The sequence below is a fragment of the Microcaecilia unicolor genome, chromosome 3, assembly GCF_901765095.1.
Source record: "Microcaecilia unicolor chromosome 3, aMicUni1.1, whole genome shotgun sequence".
NCBI classification, from domain to species: domain Eukaryota; kingdom Metazoa; phylum Chordata; class Amphibia; order Gymnophiona; family Siphonopidae; genus Microcaecilia; species Microcaecilia unicolor.
The window spans coordinates 24,415,229-24,433,681 of NC_044033.1; the positions used below are offsets into that span (position 1 = coordinate 24,415,229).

The 18,453-nt window shown below is 47.9% G+C and overlaps 1 protein-coding gene across 1 annotated transcript in view; it reads left to right on the forward strand.

The window, feature by feature from the left end:
* MTA3 (metastasis associated 1 family member 3) overlaps positions 1–18,453 on the forward strand; it is a 429,588-nt gene that overhangs the window by 356,145 nt on the left and 54,990 nt on the right. The window contains 1 exon segment of the mRNA XM_030195789.1: positions 7,397–7,428. Coding sequence (XP_030051649.1) covers positions 7,397–7,428 — 32 coding nt within the window.

Sequence of the window (18,453 nt, forward strand, 5' to 3'; positions counted from 1 at the left end):
CTTCTGTTTCTGTGAGTCTGACGTCCTGCACTTCTGACGCCTGCGCGGCCGCATTGCTGATCTGCAAGGGCAGGCTTCTACATGGAATGTTGCTAGTGGAGGAGTTGCCTAGTGGTTAGTGCAGTGGACTTTGATCCTGGGGAACTGAGTTCGATTCCCACTGCTAGGCAAGTCACTTACCCTCCATTGCCCCAGGTACAAATAAGTACCTGTATATACTATGTAAACTGCTTTGAATGTAGTTGCAAAAACCACAGAAAGGCGGTAAATCAAGTCCCATTAACAAGATCTATGCACAATCTCAAGAGTAGCAACATTCCATGTAGAACCCCCAAAGAATAGCAAGATTCCAGAATCCTCAAGGAGTGGAGGAGTAGCCTAGTGTTAGTGCAACAGGTTTTGGTCCTGGGGAACTGGGTTCAATTCCCACTGCAGCTTCTTGTGACTCTGGGCAAGTCACCTAACTCTCCATTTCTCCAGGTTAAGTACCTGTATGTACTTTGTAACTGCTTTGAATGTAGTTGCAAAAACCACAGAAAGGTGGTATATCAAGTCCCATTTCCCTTTTCCTTTCCCTCAGTTGCTTAGTAAATGATTCATGCTTCTCTGTCTGTTTTTATGTATATGTTTATAAGTGCTTTAGGAAATGTTTAAAAAGTCTTTATATATATTATTTGCAGATACAGTAAGGCATTCTGAAGCAATAGGAAAACCTTTGAAGATCAAAAGCATTAGAAAACCTCTGTCAAGTATTATCAGGCACTTGGGTAAGTACTTCAAGGGGAAAACTGAGGAAAAAAGTACTTTTATTTTTTTGTTTGTTTTTGTTACATTTGTACCCCGCGCTTTCCCACTCATGGCAGGCTCAATGTGGCTTACATGGGGCAATGGAGGGTTAAGTGACTTGCCCAGAGTCACAAGGAGCTGCCTGTGCCTGAAGTGGGAATCGAACTCAGTTCCTCAGTTCCCCAGGACCAAAGTCCACCACCCTAACCACTAGGCCACTCCTCCACTTTTCTATGCGAATCACAAGAATTGAAGGCTTCCCTTGAATTTTGTTGTCATTGATGAGTATTATATACTCTTGGAAAGAATCTGCAGAAGTATGTGCCAGGGAGGAGTGCACACTTGGCATAGGGTAATTTACTGGGAGTTGAAGAGGGTCTGATGGAGAGGTAGGACATTTATGATGGCTGACCCAGAGGACAGTTTTCCAGTGAAAGGTGACCGTTGGCAAATATTCTTATGTTTTGTAAGCATTTGAAGGTCTGTCATTGTAGATGGATAGGTGTGGTGAAGTGTAAGGGGGGGGGGGGGGGGGGGGTGGGGGGGGGGGGGGGGGGGGGGGGTATGTGAATGATGCTGCTGTTCTCCATACCTGTATTGATTTTTTTTTTTTCTTGTATTGCTGTAAACCATTTTGAATGAAGTTTCCTCAGGAAAATGTTATAAACATTTTTTTAAATAAAATATATAGAATGTTCCATTATGTTTGGGAGCATTGTTAAACTATAAATGTAAGGATATTAAAATAACATAGAAATAATGTGTTTGTTCTTGATTTATAGAGTCTGTTAGCCAGTGGCGTACTAAGAGGGAGGGGTGGGGGCGGTCCGCCCCAGGTGCATGCCGCTGGGGGGTGCCGCGGCGCGCGCCTGCTGCGAGAGTTTGCTAACTTCTCTCGTTCGCTGCAGCTCCCTCTGCCCCGGAACAGGTTACTTCCTGTTCTGGGGCAAAGGGAGCTGCAGCGAACGTGCAAAGTTAGTAAACTTGCAGCAGGCGCGTGCTGCGGCACCCCCCCCCCCCCCAGCGGCATGCACCCGGGGGGGGGGGGGTCTTTCGCGGGGGGGGGGGCACTGCCCCCGGGGGGGGCGGGGCGGCGCCCCGGGTGTCCGCCCCCCTAGGATCGCCACTGCTGTTAGCCCTTTATAAATGTACATTATTTAAATGTTCGTATTAATAGTAAATTTTCTTGGTTGATAGAGACAACACACTCATGACTTAGCGAAGTAGCTGGAGGGAAGTTGTATGAAAACTTTGGTAGCCTATGCTGACCATAGAAAGTGCTACTACTACTACTACTATTTATCAAAGTAACGCAGAGGTTTCAATTTAGATACATCCCTTTAACCCTTAGGCCTAACAGGGTGTCCTATGTTAGCAGGCAAGTCCAGCCCATTGACTGGGCAGGAATGATTTTTGTACACAGCCTTGCCAGGAGTGGAGGAGTAGCCTAGTGGTTAGTGCAGTGGACTTTAATTCTGGGGAACTGAGTTCGATTCCCACTGCAGCTCTTTGTGACTCTGGGCAAGTCACTTAACCCTCCATTGCCCCTGGTACAAAATAAGTACCTGAATATATGTAAACCGCTTTGAATGTAGTTGCAAAGCCCCCAGAAAGGCGGGATATCAAGTCCCATTTCTCTTTCCCTTCCCTTAACAAGGAGGATGACTTCCTCTGCTGTTGCCTTGCTGTGTCCTCCACCAGGAATGCTGGTAGCTATTGGCACATGGGGTTCATGCCCTAAACCCTGGGCCCAGCATCCCCACACCCTCCTGCCTCCAGCCTGGCATATCCTCCACTCCCTACATGGGGTCCATGCCCTAAACCCTGAGCCCAGCATCCCCACACCCTCCTGCCTCCAGCCTGGCATACCCTCCACTCCCTAGGTCATAGCTACCCGTGGAGAGAAGATGGAGGTGGGCTCCTGCAAAAGGCATTCATTACTTGCTGCTTCCTCCTCTGCCGATATCCTTCTGAAATTAGAATTACGTGGGGTTGACGGGCCTCACAAAAGTAGGGCAGCTTTGTAGTTCTGACTTAAGGAGGAAGCCGGCAGAGGAAAAGGGTGCAATAGGTAAGGAGCACTACTTTCCCAGTAGGGAATGAGGGTGAGGATGGGATTGTGGTGATTCCAGGGCATAGGGAGAGGTAAAAAAAAGTACTGATGACAAGGCATGGTAACAAGGATGAGGTCAAACCGTGAGCCTCAGCACATTGCTCTACACACCACCCCTGCAGCAGATCTAGAGAGTGAGATTTTGTGTGTGTGTGGGGAAACAGAAGAAAGCTAGTGATCGGGAGATCATGAATATAAGTGCTATGGGAGTGAACAGAAAAAGAAGAAAGCAAGAGTATTTTATGAGGGGCAATAAGACGAGAGAGAAAGAGATTGGGGCACAGAAATGAGAACAAGTTGCAAATTAAATTTATATAGTAATGTGCAATGGAGGAGTGGCCTAGTGGTTAGGGTGGTGGACTTTGGTCCTGAGGAACTGAGTTTGATTCCCACTTCAGGCACAGGCAGCTCCTTGTGACTCTGGGCAAGTCACTTAACCCTCCATTGCCCCATGTAAGCCGCATTGAGCCTGCCATGAGTGGGAAAGCGCGGGGTACAAATGTAATAAAAATAAAATAGATACTATTGGACATTCTACATGGAATGTTGCTATTCCACTAGCAACATTCCATGTAGAAGGCTGCACAGGCTTCTGTTTCTATGAGTCACTCACAGAAGCAGAAGCCTGCACGGCCACATTGGTGATCTGCAAGGGCCAACTTCTACATGGAATGTTGGAATAGCAACATTCCATGTAGAATCTCAAATAGTAGCAACAGTGGAGGAGGAGTGGCCTAGTGGTTAGGGTGGTGGACTTTGGTCCTGAGGAGCTGAGTTCGATTCCCACTTCAGGCACAGGCAGCTCCTTGTGACTCTGGGCAAGTCACTTAACCCTCCATTGCCCCATGTAAGCCGCATTGAGCCTGCCATGAGTGGGAAAGCGCGTGGTACAAATGTAACAAAAAAAATATATTTTTGCATTCTTTGCATCTCATTACTATGAAATTCTTGGTAGCAAACCAACATGCTATAGTAATATAGTGCTGATAGTGTCTTTTAATTCATGTTAAAGGGAAAATAACGTGCATGATTGATATTAACCACCTTGAGAACTACTGTTCTTAGTGGCAGTGAGTTATATAGTTCTGACTCCTAACCATCTATTTAAAAGGTTATCCAGTTATCTTTAACCGGATAGCATTCGACTGAATACAGTTCCTAAAATCATTAGAACAGGTTAGATCAGTGGCGTAGCTACGTGGGGCCTGAGGGGGCCTGGGCCCCCGTAGATTTCAGTCCAATTTATCATTTAAATATATACATCTAACCCAGGGGCGTAGCCAGACTTCCGTGGGAGGGGGGACCAGAGTTCGAGGGGAGGGGGCACAGGACGTCAGCATGCAACTGTTAAAGGAAGAAGACTATTCTGCAGCAGAACGGTCGGAGAGGACGTCGGCTGGCGGGGAGTGGGGTCCCCTGCCAGCAAAACCGAAGATAGGCGGCGGCGGGGGAGGGTTCACGGTGGGAGGGGGGTCGGCAGAGATGGGGGCGGCAATGGCGGCGGGGAGGGGGCTAAAATGTGCCCCTCCCCTCGAGCTCTGGACCCCCCTCCCACAGAAGTCTGGCTACGCCCCTGGGTTATAGATGTATATATTTAAATGATAAATTGGACTAAAAAGATTAATATATTTTTCTGTCTTCTTACATAACCAACAGAAGTTCATCCTACCATGAAACCAAATGCAACCAGGCCAATACTGAGTCTTCAAAGTCCAACTGCAAAACGAATGCTGTCAGTCCCTAACCACACAACACTAACAATTCTGGGAAAAAGAAGCTATAGCCATCATAATGGCCTGGATGGTATGTAAAGCTGGGAATATTGTCATGTTCATTACATTTTTTTATTAAGTGACGTGGAAAGTTTTACTTCTGTAAGCATGTTGAAAATTGAAGATTATGTATTTCGCGTCTCTGATCAACCTTTGAGAATTTTAACTTAAGAAATGGTTCTTAATAACCTCCCCACCCCCTCCCACAAAGAAAAAACACAACCACAAAATGTGGGCTTAGGCTGAAATTTGTTTTTTGCTGTTCGGTCTTAGTATTCTTTGAGGCCAGTGAACTAAACCTTCCGTTGATGAACATTAACAGCTAATAAAAGCCCAAGTACTAACACACATTAAACCTGTCTTCGTGTGGCAGATCTTGCAGATGCATTAGTGCCACCAGTAATGGAAGACCTATTATGGGCTGCAGTGTCCCTACACATGTCAGCAACAGCAGATCTCCCCCAACTCTAGGCTACCTAAACCCCTGAATGGAAGAGTAGCCTACTGGATAGTGCAGTAGGCTTTGATCCTAATGAACTGGATTTGATTCCCATTGCAGATCCTTGTGACTCTGGGCAAGTCCCTTAACCCTCCATTACCCCAGGTACAAAATAAGTGCCTGTGTATAATATGTAAACCGCTTTGAATGTAACCACAGAAAGGTGGTATATCAAGTCCTTTTCCCTTTCTTTATCCAAACCTACCCCTTGGATTGCTATACCATTTGATATGGGAGGAGAGCACTCCTGCCCAACCAGCCTGTCATTCAAAATGATACAGACCTGTCATGGTCCTTTGCTCCTGTAGTGGAAAGGAGGTGCAAATATTCAAGGGCAATTTCACCTTTAGAAATTATACTTCAAGAGGGTAATTTTATAAAAAGGTGCCTAGATTAAGACAGTAAGTAGGCGCCTACTTAGGCACTGTTTTATACAGACACACAGTTGCCGAGGTCATAGGAGCCGACTCCGTGGGTGCTTGAGTAATATTGAACAAACTCCTTGATTGTGTCCAGGAAGGGATAATTTTCATTGAGTTTAGCACCCCCAGTGATTTTGAAAAGTTGGCTCCTCAGGCCGAGGTGATAAGAACATAAGCGTTGCCATACTGGGACTGACCGAAGGTCCATCAATCCCAGAATCCTGTTTCCAGCAGTGACCAATGCAGGTCAACAGAGTGAACACACCGGAGAGCATAGAAACCATGAAAAGAGATCTCCAAAAATTAGAAGGATGGTCTAAGGTCTGGCAGTTAAAGGTTAATGGGAAGAATTGCACAGTGATGTACTTGGGGTGCAGAAATCCAAAGGAGGTTTTAGAGATTGATATGCACAGCTCAAGAGAGGAACCTTGGGTTGATAGTATCTGAGGACAAGGGTGGTGGCCATGACCAGAAGGATGCTGGGTTGCATAAAGAGGGTATAGCCAGCAGAAGAAAGGAAGTGTTGATGCCCCTGTGCAAGTCGTTAGTGAAGCCCCTCTTGGAGTATTGTGTTCAGTTTTGGAGTGATTCATAGAAAAACAACAAAAATAGTATGAGGTGTGCGCCACAAGATGTATGATAAGAGACACGATGCCCTGAAGATACAAACCCTAGAGCAGTATTTCCCAAGTCCGGTCCTGGAGTATCCCTTGCCAGTCAGGGTTATCAGGATATCCACAATAAATATGCATGAAGAGATTAGCATAAAATGGAGGCAGTGTATGCTTGATCCCTGGTGGAGTCCAGATGAGCAGAAGACACGGGAGGAAGAATCAGATGTCTTTCAGTGGAAATATCTTAAGAAGTGAGGGCTAGCAAATGGGATCAGTAGAGAGGCTAGTTGGGGGGACTGTCACAGTAGAGGGCTTTGTGGACCAGACAACAAATTTTAAACTGGATACAATATGAGAAAGCCAATGATGGTGTATGAACAAAGATGGTACATGGCCAAACTTAGATGCATATGAAAGAATACATAGGGCTGTAATTTGGACTGTCTGAAGATGTTTAAGAATATAGGAAGGAAGACCTGCACAGATGACATTAATATAGTTTAGACACAATAGAACTGTTGCACTCAGCCTACAGTTGCGAAAATCCCTGCTGCTCCATTATTACTTCTGCAAGTTTAGTTGAAGCCATGTTGGTAGCAACTACCCTTGCCTAGATGGACGGAGGGGTACAGAGTGAGCAGAATGGAGTGGCTCATGGTGTACAGACACCAACAGAGTGTGATGAAAGCGTGGATGACAAGTAGGCAGTTTCAAGACCAGACATTATATTAGAGGTGCAACCCCGGGCTTCAGGTGAATAAGCTGCTGGTGCCTCTTTGAGCAGACTGCCACTGAGGAGACCTGACTGTTATGGCACTAAAACATTCCTTCTCAGCCCATGTTTGAGAGCTTGCTGAAAATTTGGCTGTCCTATTTCTTTGGTTTCTGACTTACAATGGGTCACAAATCTAGAAAAGAAAATTGTAGCGTCTTGAAGACAAAGAGGGAATATAGTAATATAGTTTATTTGTAGGGAAAGAGGGAGCTGTGGAGAGACTGAGGAAATTCAGGTGAGTAAGGGGATAGGAATATGAAGATTTGTGTCTGATGTATGTATTGAGGGGAGTAACCTGCATGAAGCGGCAGTTACAACCCTAACCACTGTACTGTCATTTACTGTGCTGCTATATTATATTAAAAAATACAAGACAACATGTGAAAAAGTGATCATTTAATATATTGTTTTTCAGACCACTCAACTCATTCACAGGGGGCGATAATGGTAAGTGTCAAGGAATTTCATACTCTCCCCTTTCACTGTTTTGTGGCATGTACTTAATTTTCAGATTTGGGCAACTGCAGGTCAATATTCAAGACTGTGCTGAGTTACTTTGAGCTGGTTATATTATCTAATCTAGTCTTGTATTTATCTAGAGACAGATTTCCAGCCCTATCTAACAGATCTGAGGTTTGCCACTGAATATTTTCCTAAATCTGACTGGCTAAAACTAACTTGGCAAGATTTAAGTTACTCAGGGTCCCTTTTACTAAGCCGCGTAGGCGCCTACGCACGCCCAACACGCGTCAGTTTTGAGTAACTTCCCCGGCTACCGCATGACCCTTGTGGTAATTTCATTTTTGACGCGCGTCTGCTAGGTGCTCCGGAAAATATTTGTATTTTCTGGCGCGCGGGCGGTAATCGTCATTCTAAGCGCGTAGACCATTACTGCCCGGTTACCATGTGAGACCTTACCGCTAGGTCAAACAAGGGCAAAGAAGAAAAGGAGAAGTAGAAAAGAGAAAATATAAGAAAAAGTGTGTGGGTGGGGGGGCAGAAAAAGGAAAACAAGGGAAGGGAAAAGGTCAATAAAAGCATCAATGTGCAATACGTACATATAAATAAACCGTGAGGAAACAGAAAGCTACTAAACGGGCTCTGTGTGTTGTAAAGTTTAGTGAATGGATATACCGTATTTTTCGGACTATAAGATGCACTTTTTTCCCCCAAAATTTGGGAGGAAACTGGGGGGTGCGTCTTATAGTCCGAAGGTAGACTTCTTCCTACTCACGCGATCTTCCCTGGTGGTCTAGTGACGTCGGGGCAGGAAAGAGCCCCCTCTTTCCTGCCCAGTGCTGCTCTCCATCCTCCTGTATGCAGCCTGACGGTCTCGGCGAGATTCAAAATGGCTGCCGAGACTTCAATTCTCGGCGGCCATTTTGAATCTCGCCGAGACCGTCAGGCAGCAATGCATACAGGAGGATGGAGAGCAGCGCACTGGGCAGGAAAGAGGGGGCTCTTTCCTGCCCCGACGTCACTAGACCACCAGGGAAGATCGCGTGAGTAGGAAGAAGTGGTGACAGGGCCGGGGGGAGGGCGGGATTCGGACAAGACGCACCGGAGCACCTAGGTTTTAGAGTTGGGAAAAAGGAAAAAAAAAAATTTCCTATTTCCCTCCTCTAAAACCTAGGTGCGTCTTATGGTCCGGTGCGTCTTATAGTCCGAAAATTCGGTAAATACATGAAGTAATGAAATGGATAGGAACTGTATTTAGAATAAAACTCAAGAAATAGTGTAGTAACAGTGGCAGCTAACATACATCCAAAAAACAAAACAGCGAAGATGACTCACAGGAACACAAATAAAAATAAAATTAAAAAATAAAAATAAAATATAAAAATAATCACAGAATATGTATTTTAAAATATAAATGTTTATTGCATTTGTATCCCACATTTTTCCACCTCTTTGCAGGCTCAATGTGGCTTACAATTCATCATGGAAATTGGAAATAGAAGAGAATATACATTTGGTTTACAGAGGGTATTTGTTACATGGTGTTGAAATACATAATAGTTTTAAAGTAAAAGACATTATAAGACATTTCTGGATATATTAAAGAATATACAGTTACACGTGCTGATCTTTGTGATATATCTTGTCGAAGAGATAGGTTTTCAATAGTTTCCGGAAAGTGGTCAATTCATAGACCGTGTTAAGGTTGCGTGGTAACGCGTTCCAGAGCTGTGTGCTCATATAGGAAAAGGTAGATGCGTGCATTAATTTGTATTTCAGACCTTTACACTTGGGAGGATGAAAATTAAGGAATGTGCGAGAAGATTTTTTTGCGTTCCTGGGTGGTAGTTCTATTAGGTCTGACATGTAGGCTGGGGCATCACCATGGTTGATTTTATGGACTAGGGTACAGAGTTTGAACGTGATGTGTTCTTTAAGTGGGAGCCAGTGTAGTTTCTCTCGTAGAGGTTTCGCGCTTTTGTATTTTGGTTTGCCGAATATTAGTCTGGCTGCAGTGTTCTGGGCTGTCTGGAGTTTTTTGAGTATTTGCTCTTTGCAGCCAGCGTAGAGTGAGTTACAATAGTCCAGATGACTGAGTACCAATGATTGTACCAGATTGCGGAAGACAGTCCTTGGAAAAAATGGTCTGATTCTTTTTAGTTTCCACATTAAAAATGAACTTTATTTGCCAAAAGATAGCGGGGAGAAAGGGACTCCCTTTCTCCCCGCTATCTTTTGGCTAATAAAGTTCATTTTTAAGTTTTAGAACCAAAGTGTCGTCTATTTAATGTATTTATATTTTTTAATACATATTCTGTGATTATTTTTATTTTTTATTTTTATTTTTTTATTTTATTTTATTTGTGTTCCTGTGAGTCATCTTCGCTGGTTTCTTCTGGTTTTTTTGTAGATAACATACATCAATATTTAAAAATATATATCTATTAAAAGCCTTATTTACAGATGTGCTGAACTGACAGTACTTGGAAAACAGATCTAGCACTTGTATTATCAAACAGCTTATGTGATACAGAAGAGGTAAAAAGGGGGCACATTAAATAAATCAATGAATATCGTAGAACATGGGGAAGGCAAGTACAAAACAAAATAAAACGTAACCAGTAAACAGTAATTGTAATCTGAAGAATAAATAGAATGTGAAGCTTACTTGAACACCCGAAGGGCTTCTTTTACCAAGCGGCAGTAAAAGAGACTCTGCGGTGACGTCAGTGCATAGGTTTGTCACACGCCGAGGCTGTCTATTAGCACCGCCAGTAAAAGTCATTTTCAGGTAAAGGGGAGGAAATGGCATTGGCACGCGGCCATTTCCTGGGGGAACCCTTACCACCTCCTATGTAGGAGGCAGTAAAGGCTTTGGCAGTAACTGGGCAGCTTGCAATGCTGCCTGATTACTGCCAGGCACACCCCCAGTGCTAGAAAATACTAAAAAACTAACACTAAAATATTTTCTAGTGCCAGAAATGGTGCGCAGTAGGAGCCAGAGCTACTGCCGGCAGCTTGGCGGTAGAACTGAACTTTCCGCGCAGCAAAGCAGCAGTAGGCTCACCACGCTTTGATAAAAGGGCACTGATTTGCTGAGAACCAAGCGTCATGAAAAGCACTGATTCAAAACCTGTTCCACTGCCTGTGTGCCGAATTTAAAGGTGAAAAAGGCACCAAACCAAAGAGCAGGGAACATCAGAGTAGTTCATGAATAATTCATGCAGTGATGTGGCTCAGACAGTAATGGCAAAAGAACTGACTCAAACGTGAATCAACTGTCATCGCTGACAAAAACTGTAGGTTGTGGAAAAATGTTTAAAATGTATTCAAACTTTCTACCTGATCAAAGTGAACTGAAAAGAAAATAAAGTAAATAAAGTGTATACTTAAAAATGTGTGCGATTCATGAATAGTTCACACGGTGATGTGGCTCTGCCAACACAAAATAAGAACTGGAGCCTGCTAACCAGAAAAAAACATACGGCCTACTACAGAAAGAAAAAAGAGTGAAATAAAATGTATAAAATAATGATATTCTTACAGTTAAAAGATGGGAGGGAAAGGGGGAAGGAAGGGGAGAGAGGAAGATAAAATAGAAGAAAGAAGGGGGGAAGGAGAGATAAGAAGGGGGCAAAATGGAGGAAAAAAAGGAATGGAAAAATGGAGGGATAAAATGCAGTGTAATATGCATGATTAGATCCCACTAACCAACTCAGGGATGAAAAAGGTTATATACAAATTTAGGGCTGTTTACTAAGCCGCACTAGAGGCGCGTTGGTGCTTTTAGTGTGGCGCTGTGTAGGTGCCCACAATATTCCTATGGGTGCCTACACCGCGCTAATTTTGTGCACGCGCTAGAAATGCTAGCGCACCTTAGTAAGCAGAGCCCTTATTGTACTGCAAAGAAAAAAGATGAACGTGTGGTATGATATAGATGTATTAAGTCAAATTACGTTAAGGCAAAAACTTCCTCCTTAAAGAGGGGATAGGGGAGGAAAGAAGGAGGGAAGGAGCAAAAAGGAGAGAGAAAAGAGGCGAAAAGAAAAAGGAAGACAGAAAACAGAGAAGGAAAGGAAATGAGAAAAAAAAGAGGGAGAAAAAAGAATTAAGTAAAAGAGGAAGAGAAAAAGAAAACAGAAAAAAAGAAAGGGAAGAGAAAAGGAAAGGAAAAGAGAAAAAAAAGTATGAAAAAACAAGAAAGGAAGAAAAGAGAAAAAAGAAAAGGAGAAGGAAAAAAGAAAGGAAAGAGAGGGGAAGAAAGGGAAGGAGTGAACAAGAGGGTCGTAAATAAGAAGGATAAAAGGAGATTAAAAAAGTGAAAGAATGTTGAGGAAGCATTAGTTTTACCAAGTATATAATACAAACTATTATAAAAAATGTCTAAACTCAATTTCTAGGTTAAGACCCAGGAGTGTGGTAGCCGTGTTAGTCCACTCTTAAGGTTATCAATAGAAATCAAACAAAATAAAACATGGAAAAGAAAAGAAGGGCAACCTTCGAAAGCTAATCAAGAAATGTATTAAGTTATGTCCAATAAAAAAGGTATCATCTTATTTTCTTTTCCATGTTTTATTTTGTTTGATTTCTATAGATTCTACATGGAATGTTGCTATTCCACTAGCAACATTCCATGTAGAAGTCGGCCCTTGCAGATCACCAATGTGGCCGCGCAGGCTTCTGCTTCTGTGAGTCTGACGTCCTGCACGTACGTGCAGGACGTCAGACTCACAGAAACAGAAGCCTGCGCAGCCTTCTACATGGAATGTTGCTAGTGGAATAGCAACATTCCATGTAGAATCTCCAATAGTAGCAACATTCCATGTAGAATCTCCAATAGTAGCAACATTCCATGTAGAATCTCCAATGGTATCTATTTTACTGTCATAGTAATGCTTGAATGTTTTCACTTATATACACTGTCAGCTAGCACATTTGCTTATTTCCGATCTGACGAAGAAGGGCAACCTTCGAAAGCTAATCAAGAAATGTATTAAGTTATGTCCAATAAAAAAGGTATCATCTTATTTTCTTTTCCATGTTTTATTTTGTTTGATTTCTATTGATAGGTTAAGACCAAATGTCTGATCAGAGTTGCATTGAAAAATATATTCTCCGAGGACAAGCAGGCTGCTTGTTCTCACGACTGGGGTTGACGTCCGCGGCAGCCCCCACCAACCGGAAAAAGCTTCGCGGGACGGTCGGCACGCAGGGCACGCCCACCGCGCATGCGCGGCCGTCTTCCCGCCCGTGCGCGACCGCTCCCGCCAGTTACTTTTTTTCCGCGACTGAGAGAGTCGTGTTTTTGCAACTCTCTCGTTTCAGCCGCCGGAATTTTCGACCGCGTTTACGCGGGTCGTCGCTCTTGGCCTTTTCGGCCTCTTCTTCTTTCGTTTCGTTTTGTTATCCAAAAAAAAAAAAAAAAAAAAAAGAATTTTGCGCGTGTGGAGCACGCGCTCCTCCCTTTTCCCTCGCTTTCTAGCGGGGACGCCTCGTTGCGGCCTAGTGGCCGCTCGGTCGGTTTCAATTTTCGTGGTGTGATTTTAGCCACCATTGCCGACTTTGACTTCGCCGACGCGATTTTTCCGTCGATGTCCTCGAAGGTCCCGAGTGGATTTAAAAAGTGTGGTCGCTGCGGCCGGCCGATCTCGCAGACCGACACCCACGCTTGGTGCCTCCAGTGCCTCGGGCCGGAGCACAATCTCAAGTCGTGTGCTTTGTGTCTCGGTCTCCGGAAACGGACTCAGGTTGCGAGGCAAGTTCTGCGGGACCGTCTTTTTGGAACTTGCGCCGGCCCCTCGACGTCGACCTCGACGGCATCGGTATCGAAGGCCGGTTCTTCGGTACCGGTATCGATGCCCGAGACATCGGCACCGATGGCAGCGACCCCAGGAGAACAGGTCCCGTCGGCCCGCCGGTCCGCCGGCGAGAGTGGGGTAGAGAGACCGCGTGGGCAGTCGGCCCCGGTCACTCCCTCAACTCGTGAGCCACGGGACCGAACCCTGTCGGACCCGGTACCTCGAGACCGAGGGGGATCGACCTCCTCCTCCTCCATGCCCTCCGGCACCGGTGACGTGCACCGGAAGAAGGACAAGAAGCGCCGTCACCGGGAGCCCTCGGTGCCTGACGAGGAGTCGACGCCGAAGCGTCATCACAGAGAGGAGAGATCTCCGTCGGTGGTGGAGGTACCGACGCGTCGGGGTTCCGGCACCTCGGTGCCGTCTCCTGGCCCCCAGCAGCTTCTGGCACCGACACCCTTACCGGCCCCACCGCCTTTCTCGGCAGCGGGCCTGGACGAGTGCCTCAGAGCCATCCTTCCGGGGCTCCTGGAAGGGCTGATGCGCCAGGCTGTGCCGGCGCCGGGGGTGCTTGCGCCCTCGGCGCCGATGACTGTGGCGCCGGCGAGCTCTAGCCCGGCGCCGGGGCAGTCGACACCGCCGCCGCTTGCGGTGCCGGTCTCGACAGCCACGCAGGTGGAGTCCCCGTCGACGTCGATGGAGGGAGCTCCGTCCCCGCCGGCGCGGGAGTCCACCGCTCGACGACACCGAGGCCTCGGTGCCTCGACGTCGAGCCGGGCCCGGTACCGGACTCAGCTACATGAGCTAATGTCCGATACCGAGGATGAGGACTCGTGGGGGGAAGAGGAGGACCCGAGATATTTCTCCTCAGAGGAGTCTACGGGCCTTCCCTCGGACCCCACGCCGTCACCGGAGAGGAAGCTCTCACCTCCTGAGAGTCTCTCCTTTGCCTCCTTTGTGCGGGATATGTCTATAAGCATTCCCTTTCCCGTGGTCTCTGTGGAAGAGCCGAGGGCCGAGATGCTCGAGGTCCTCGACTATCCATCACCACCTAGAGAGTCCTCCACGGTACCGCTGCACAATGTCCTGAAGGAGACGCTGCTCCGGAACTGGGTGCGACCATTAACTAATCCCACCATTCCCAAGAAAGCAGAGTCCCAGTACAGGATCCACTCTGACCCAGAGCTCATGCGGCCCCAGTTGCCCCATGACTCAGCGGTCGTGGATTCTGCTCTCAAGAGGGCACGGAGTTCGAGGGATACCGCCTCGGCGCCCCCGGGGCGGGAGTCTCGCACTCTGGACTCATTTGGGAGGAAGGCCTACCAGTCCTCCATGCTCGTGACCCGCATCCAATCTTACCTGCTCTATATGAGCATCCACATGCGGACCAATGTGCAACAGCTGGCGGACCTGGTCGATAAGCTCCCGCCGGAGCAGTCCAGGCCTTATCAGGAGGTGGTCAGGCAGCTGAAGGCGTGCAGAAAGTTCCTGTCCAGGGGGATTTTTGACACCTGTGACGTGGCATCTCGTGCTGCGGCCCAAGGTATAGTGATGCGCAGGCTCTCATGGCTGCGTGCCTCTGACCTGGACAACCGCACCCAGCAGAGACTGGCTGACGTCCCTTGCCGGGGGGATAACATTTTCGGTGAGAAGGTCGAGCAGATGGTGGACCAACTGCATCAGCGGGAAACCGCTCTCGACAAGCTCTCCCACCGGGCGCCTTCAGCACCCGCCCCCACGGGTGGGCGTTTTTCCCGGGCACGGCAGGCTGCACCCTATTCTTTTGCAAAGCGTAGGTACAACCAGCCGGCCCGAAGGCCTCGTCAGGCACAGGGACAGCCCCAGCGCGCTCGTTCTCGTCAACAGCGTGCGCCTAAGCAGCCCCCTGCGCCTCCACAGCAAAAGCCGGGGACGGGCTTTTGACTGGATCCACGGGAACATAGCCGCCCTACAAGTGTCCGTACCGGACGATCTGCCGGTCGGAGGGAGGTTAAAATTTTTTCACCAAAGGTGGCCTCTCATAACCTCCGACCAGTGGGTTCTCCAAATAGTGCGGTGCGGATACGCCCTGAATTTGGCCTCCCTGCCTCCAAATTGTCCTCCAGGAGCTCAGTCTTTCAGCTCCCATCACAAGCAGGTACTTGCAGAGGAACTCTCCGCCCTTCTCAGCGCCAATGCGGTCGAGCCCGTACCACCCGGGCAGGAAGGGCAGGGATTCTATTCCAGGTACTTCCTTGTGGAAAAGAAAACAGGGGGGATGCGTCCCATCCTAGACCTGAGAGGCCTGAACAAATTCCTGGTCAAAGAAAAGTTCAGGATGCTTTCCTTGGGCACCCTTCTGCCAATGATTCAGAAAAACGATTGGCTATGTTCCCTGGATTTAAAGGACGCATACACTCACATCCCGATACTGCCAGCTCACAGACAGTATCTCAGATTCCGCCTGGGCGCACGGCACTTTCAGTATTGTGTGCTGCCCTTTGGGCTCGCCTCTGCCCCACGAGTGTTTACAAAGTGCCTCGTGGTGGTAGCGGCCTACCTACGCAAGCTGGGAGTGCACGTGTTCCCATATCTCGACGATTGGCTGGTCAAGAACACCTCGGAGGCAGGAGCCCTCCGGTCCATGCAGTGCACTATTCAACTTCTGGAGCTGCTGGGGTTTGTGATAAATTACCCAAAGTCCCATCTCCAGCCAGCTCAATCTCTGGAATTCATAGGAGCGCTGCTGAATTCCCAGACAGCTCAGGCCTACCTTCCCGAAGCGAGGGCCACCAATCTCTTGGCCCTGGCTTCGCAGACCAGAGCGTCTCAGCAGATCACAGCTCGGCAGATGTTGAGACTTCTGGGTCATATGGCCTCCACAGTTCATGTGACTCCCATGGCTCGTCTTCACATGAGATCTGCTCAATGGACCCTAGCTTCCCAGTGGTTCCAAGCCACCGGGAATCTAGAAGATGTCATCCGCCTCTCCACCAGTTGTCGCACTTCACTGCTCTGGTGGACCATCCGGACCAATTTGACCCTGGGACGTCCATTCCAAATTCCGCAGCCCACGAAAGTGCTGACGACGGATGCATCTCGCCTGGGGTGGGGAGCCCATGTCGATGGGCTCCACACTCAGGGTCTGTGGTCCCTCCAGGAAAAGGATCTGCAGATCAACCTCCTGGAGCTCCGAGCGATCTGGAACGCACTGAAGGCTTTCAGAGATCGGCTGTCCTGTCAAATTATCCAAATTCGGACAGACAATCAGGTTGCAATGTATTACGTCAACAAGCAGGGGGGCACCGGATCTCGCCCCCTGTGCCAGGAGGCCGTCGGGATGTGGCGTTGGGCGTGTCGGTTCGGCATGCTCCTCCAAGCCACATACCTGGCAGGCGTAAACAACAGTCTGGCCGACAGACTGAGCAGAGTCATGCAACCGCACGAGTGGTCGCTCCATGCCAGAGTGGTACGCAAGATCTTCCGAGCGTGGGGCACCCCCTCGGTGGACCTTTTCGCCTCTCAGACCAACCACAAGCTGCCTCTGTTCTGTTCCAGACTTCAGGCACACGGCAGGCTAGCGTCAGATGCCTTTCTCCTTCATTGGGGGACCGGCCTCCTGTATGCTTATCCTCCCATACCTTTGGTGGGGAAGACCTTACTGAAGCTCAAGCAAGACCGCGGCACCATGATTCTGATAGCGCCCTTTTGGCCCCGTCAGATCTGGTTCCCTCTTCTTCTGGAGTTGTCCTCCGAAGAACCGTGGAGATTGGAGTGTTTTCCGACTCTCATTTCGCAGAACGACGGAGCGTTGCTGCACCCCAACCTTCAGTCTCTGGCTCTCACGGCCTGGATGTTGAGGGCGTAGACTTCACTGCGTTGGGTCTGTCTGAGGGTGTCTCCCGGGTCTTGCTTGCCTCTAGGAAGGATTCCACTAAAAAGAGTTATTTTTTCAAGTGGAGGAGGTTTGTCGTGTGGTGTGAGAGCATGGCCCTAGAACCTCGTTCTTGCCCTGCACAGAACCTGCTTGAATACCTTCTGCACTTATCAGAGTCTGGCCTCAAGACCAACTCAGTAAGGAATCACCTTAGTGCGATTAGTGCTTACCATTATCGTGTGGAAGGTAAAGCCATCTCTGGAGAGCCTTTAGTCGTTCGATTCATGAGAGGCTTGCTTTTGTCAAAGCCCCCTATCAAGCCTCCTACTGTGTCATGGGATCTCAACGTCGTCCTCACCCAGCTGATGAAACCTCCTTTTGAGCCACTGAATACCTGCCATCTGAAGTACTTGACCTGGAAGGTCATTTTCTTGGTGGCAGTTACTTCAGCTCGTAGGGTCAGTGAGCTTCAAGCCCTAGTAGCTCATGCTCCATATACTAAATTTCATCACAACAGAGTAGTGCTCCGCACTCACCCAAAGTTCCTGCCGAAGGTGGTGTCGGAGTTCCATCTTAACCAGTCAATTGTCTTGCCAACATTCTTCCCCAGGCCGCATACCCGCCCTGCTGAACGTCACTTGCACACATTGGACTGCAAGAGAGCATTGGCCTTCTACTTGGAGCGGACACAGCCCAACAGACAGTCCGCCCAATTGTTTATTTCTTTCGACCCTAACAGGCTAGGGGTCGCTGTCGGGAAACGCACCATCTCTAATTGGCTAGCAGATTGCATTTCCTTCACTTACGCCCAGGCTGGGCTGACTCTTGAGGGTCATGTCACGGCTCATAGTGTCAGAGCCATGGCAGCGTCGGTGGCCCACTTGAAGTCAGCCACTATTGAAGAGATCTGCAAGGCTGCGACGTGGTCATCTGTCCACACATTCACATCTCATTACTGCCTCCAGCAGGATACCCGACGCGATAGTCGGTTCGGGCAGTCGGTGCTGCAGAATCTGTTTGGGGTGTAATCCAACTCCACCCTCCAGGACCCGAATTTATTCTGGTCAGGCTGCACTCTCAGTTAGTTGTTCTTCGTAGGTCAATTTCTGTTGTTTCCTCGCCGTTGCGAGGTTCCATTGACCTGGGTTCTTGTTTTGAGTGAGCCTGAGAGCTAGGGATACCCCAGTCGTGAGAACAAGCAGCCTGCTTGTCCTCGGAGAAAGGGTATGATACATACCTGTAGCAGTTGTTCTCCGAGGACAGCAGGCTGATTGTTCTCACCTACCCTCCCTCCTCCCCTTTGGAGTTGTGTTTTATACTTTATTGCTTGTCATTCAACTGGCGGGAGCGGTCGCGCAC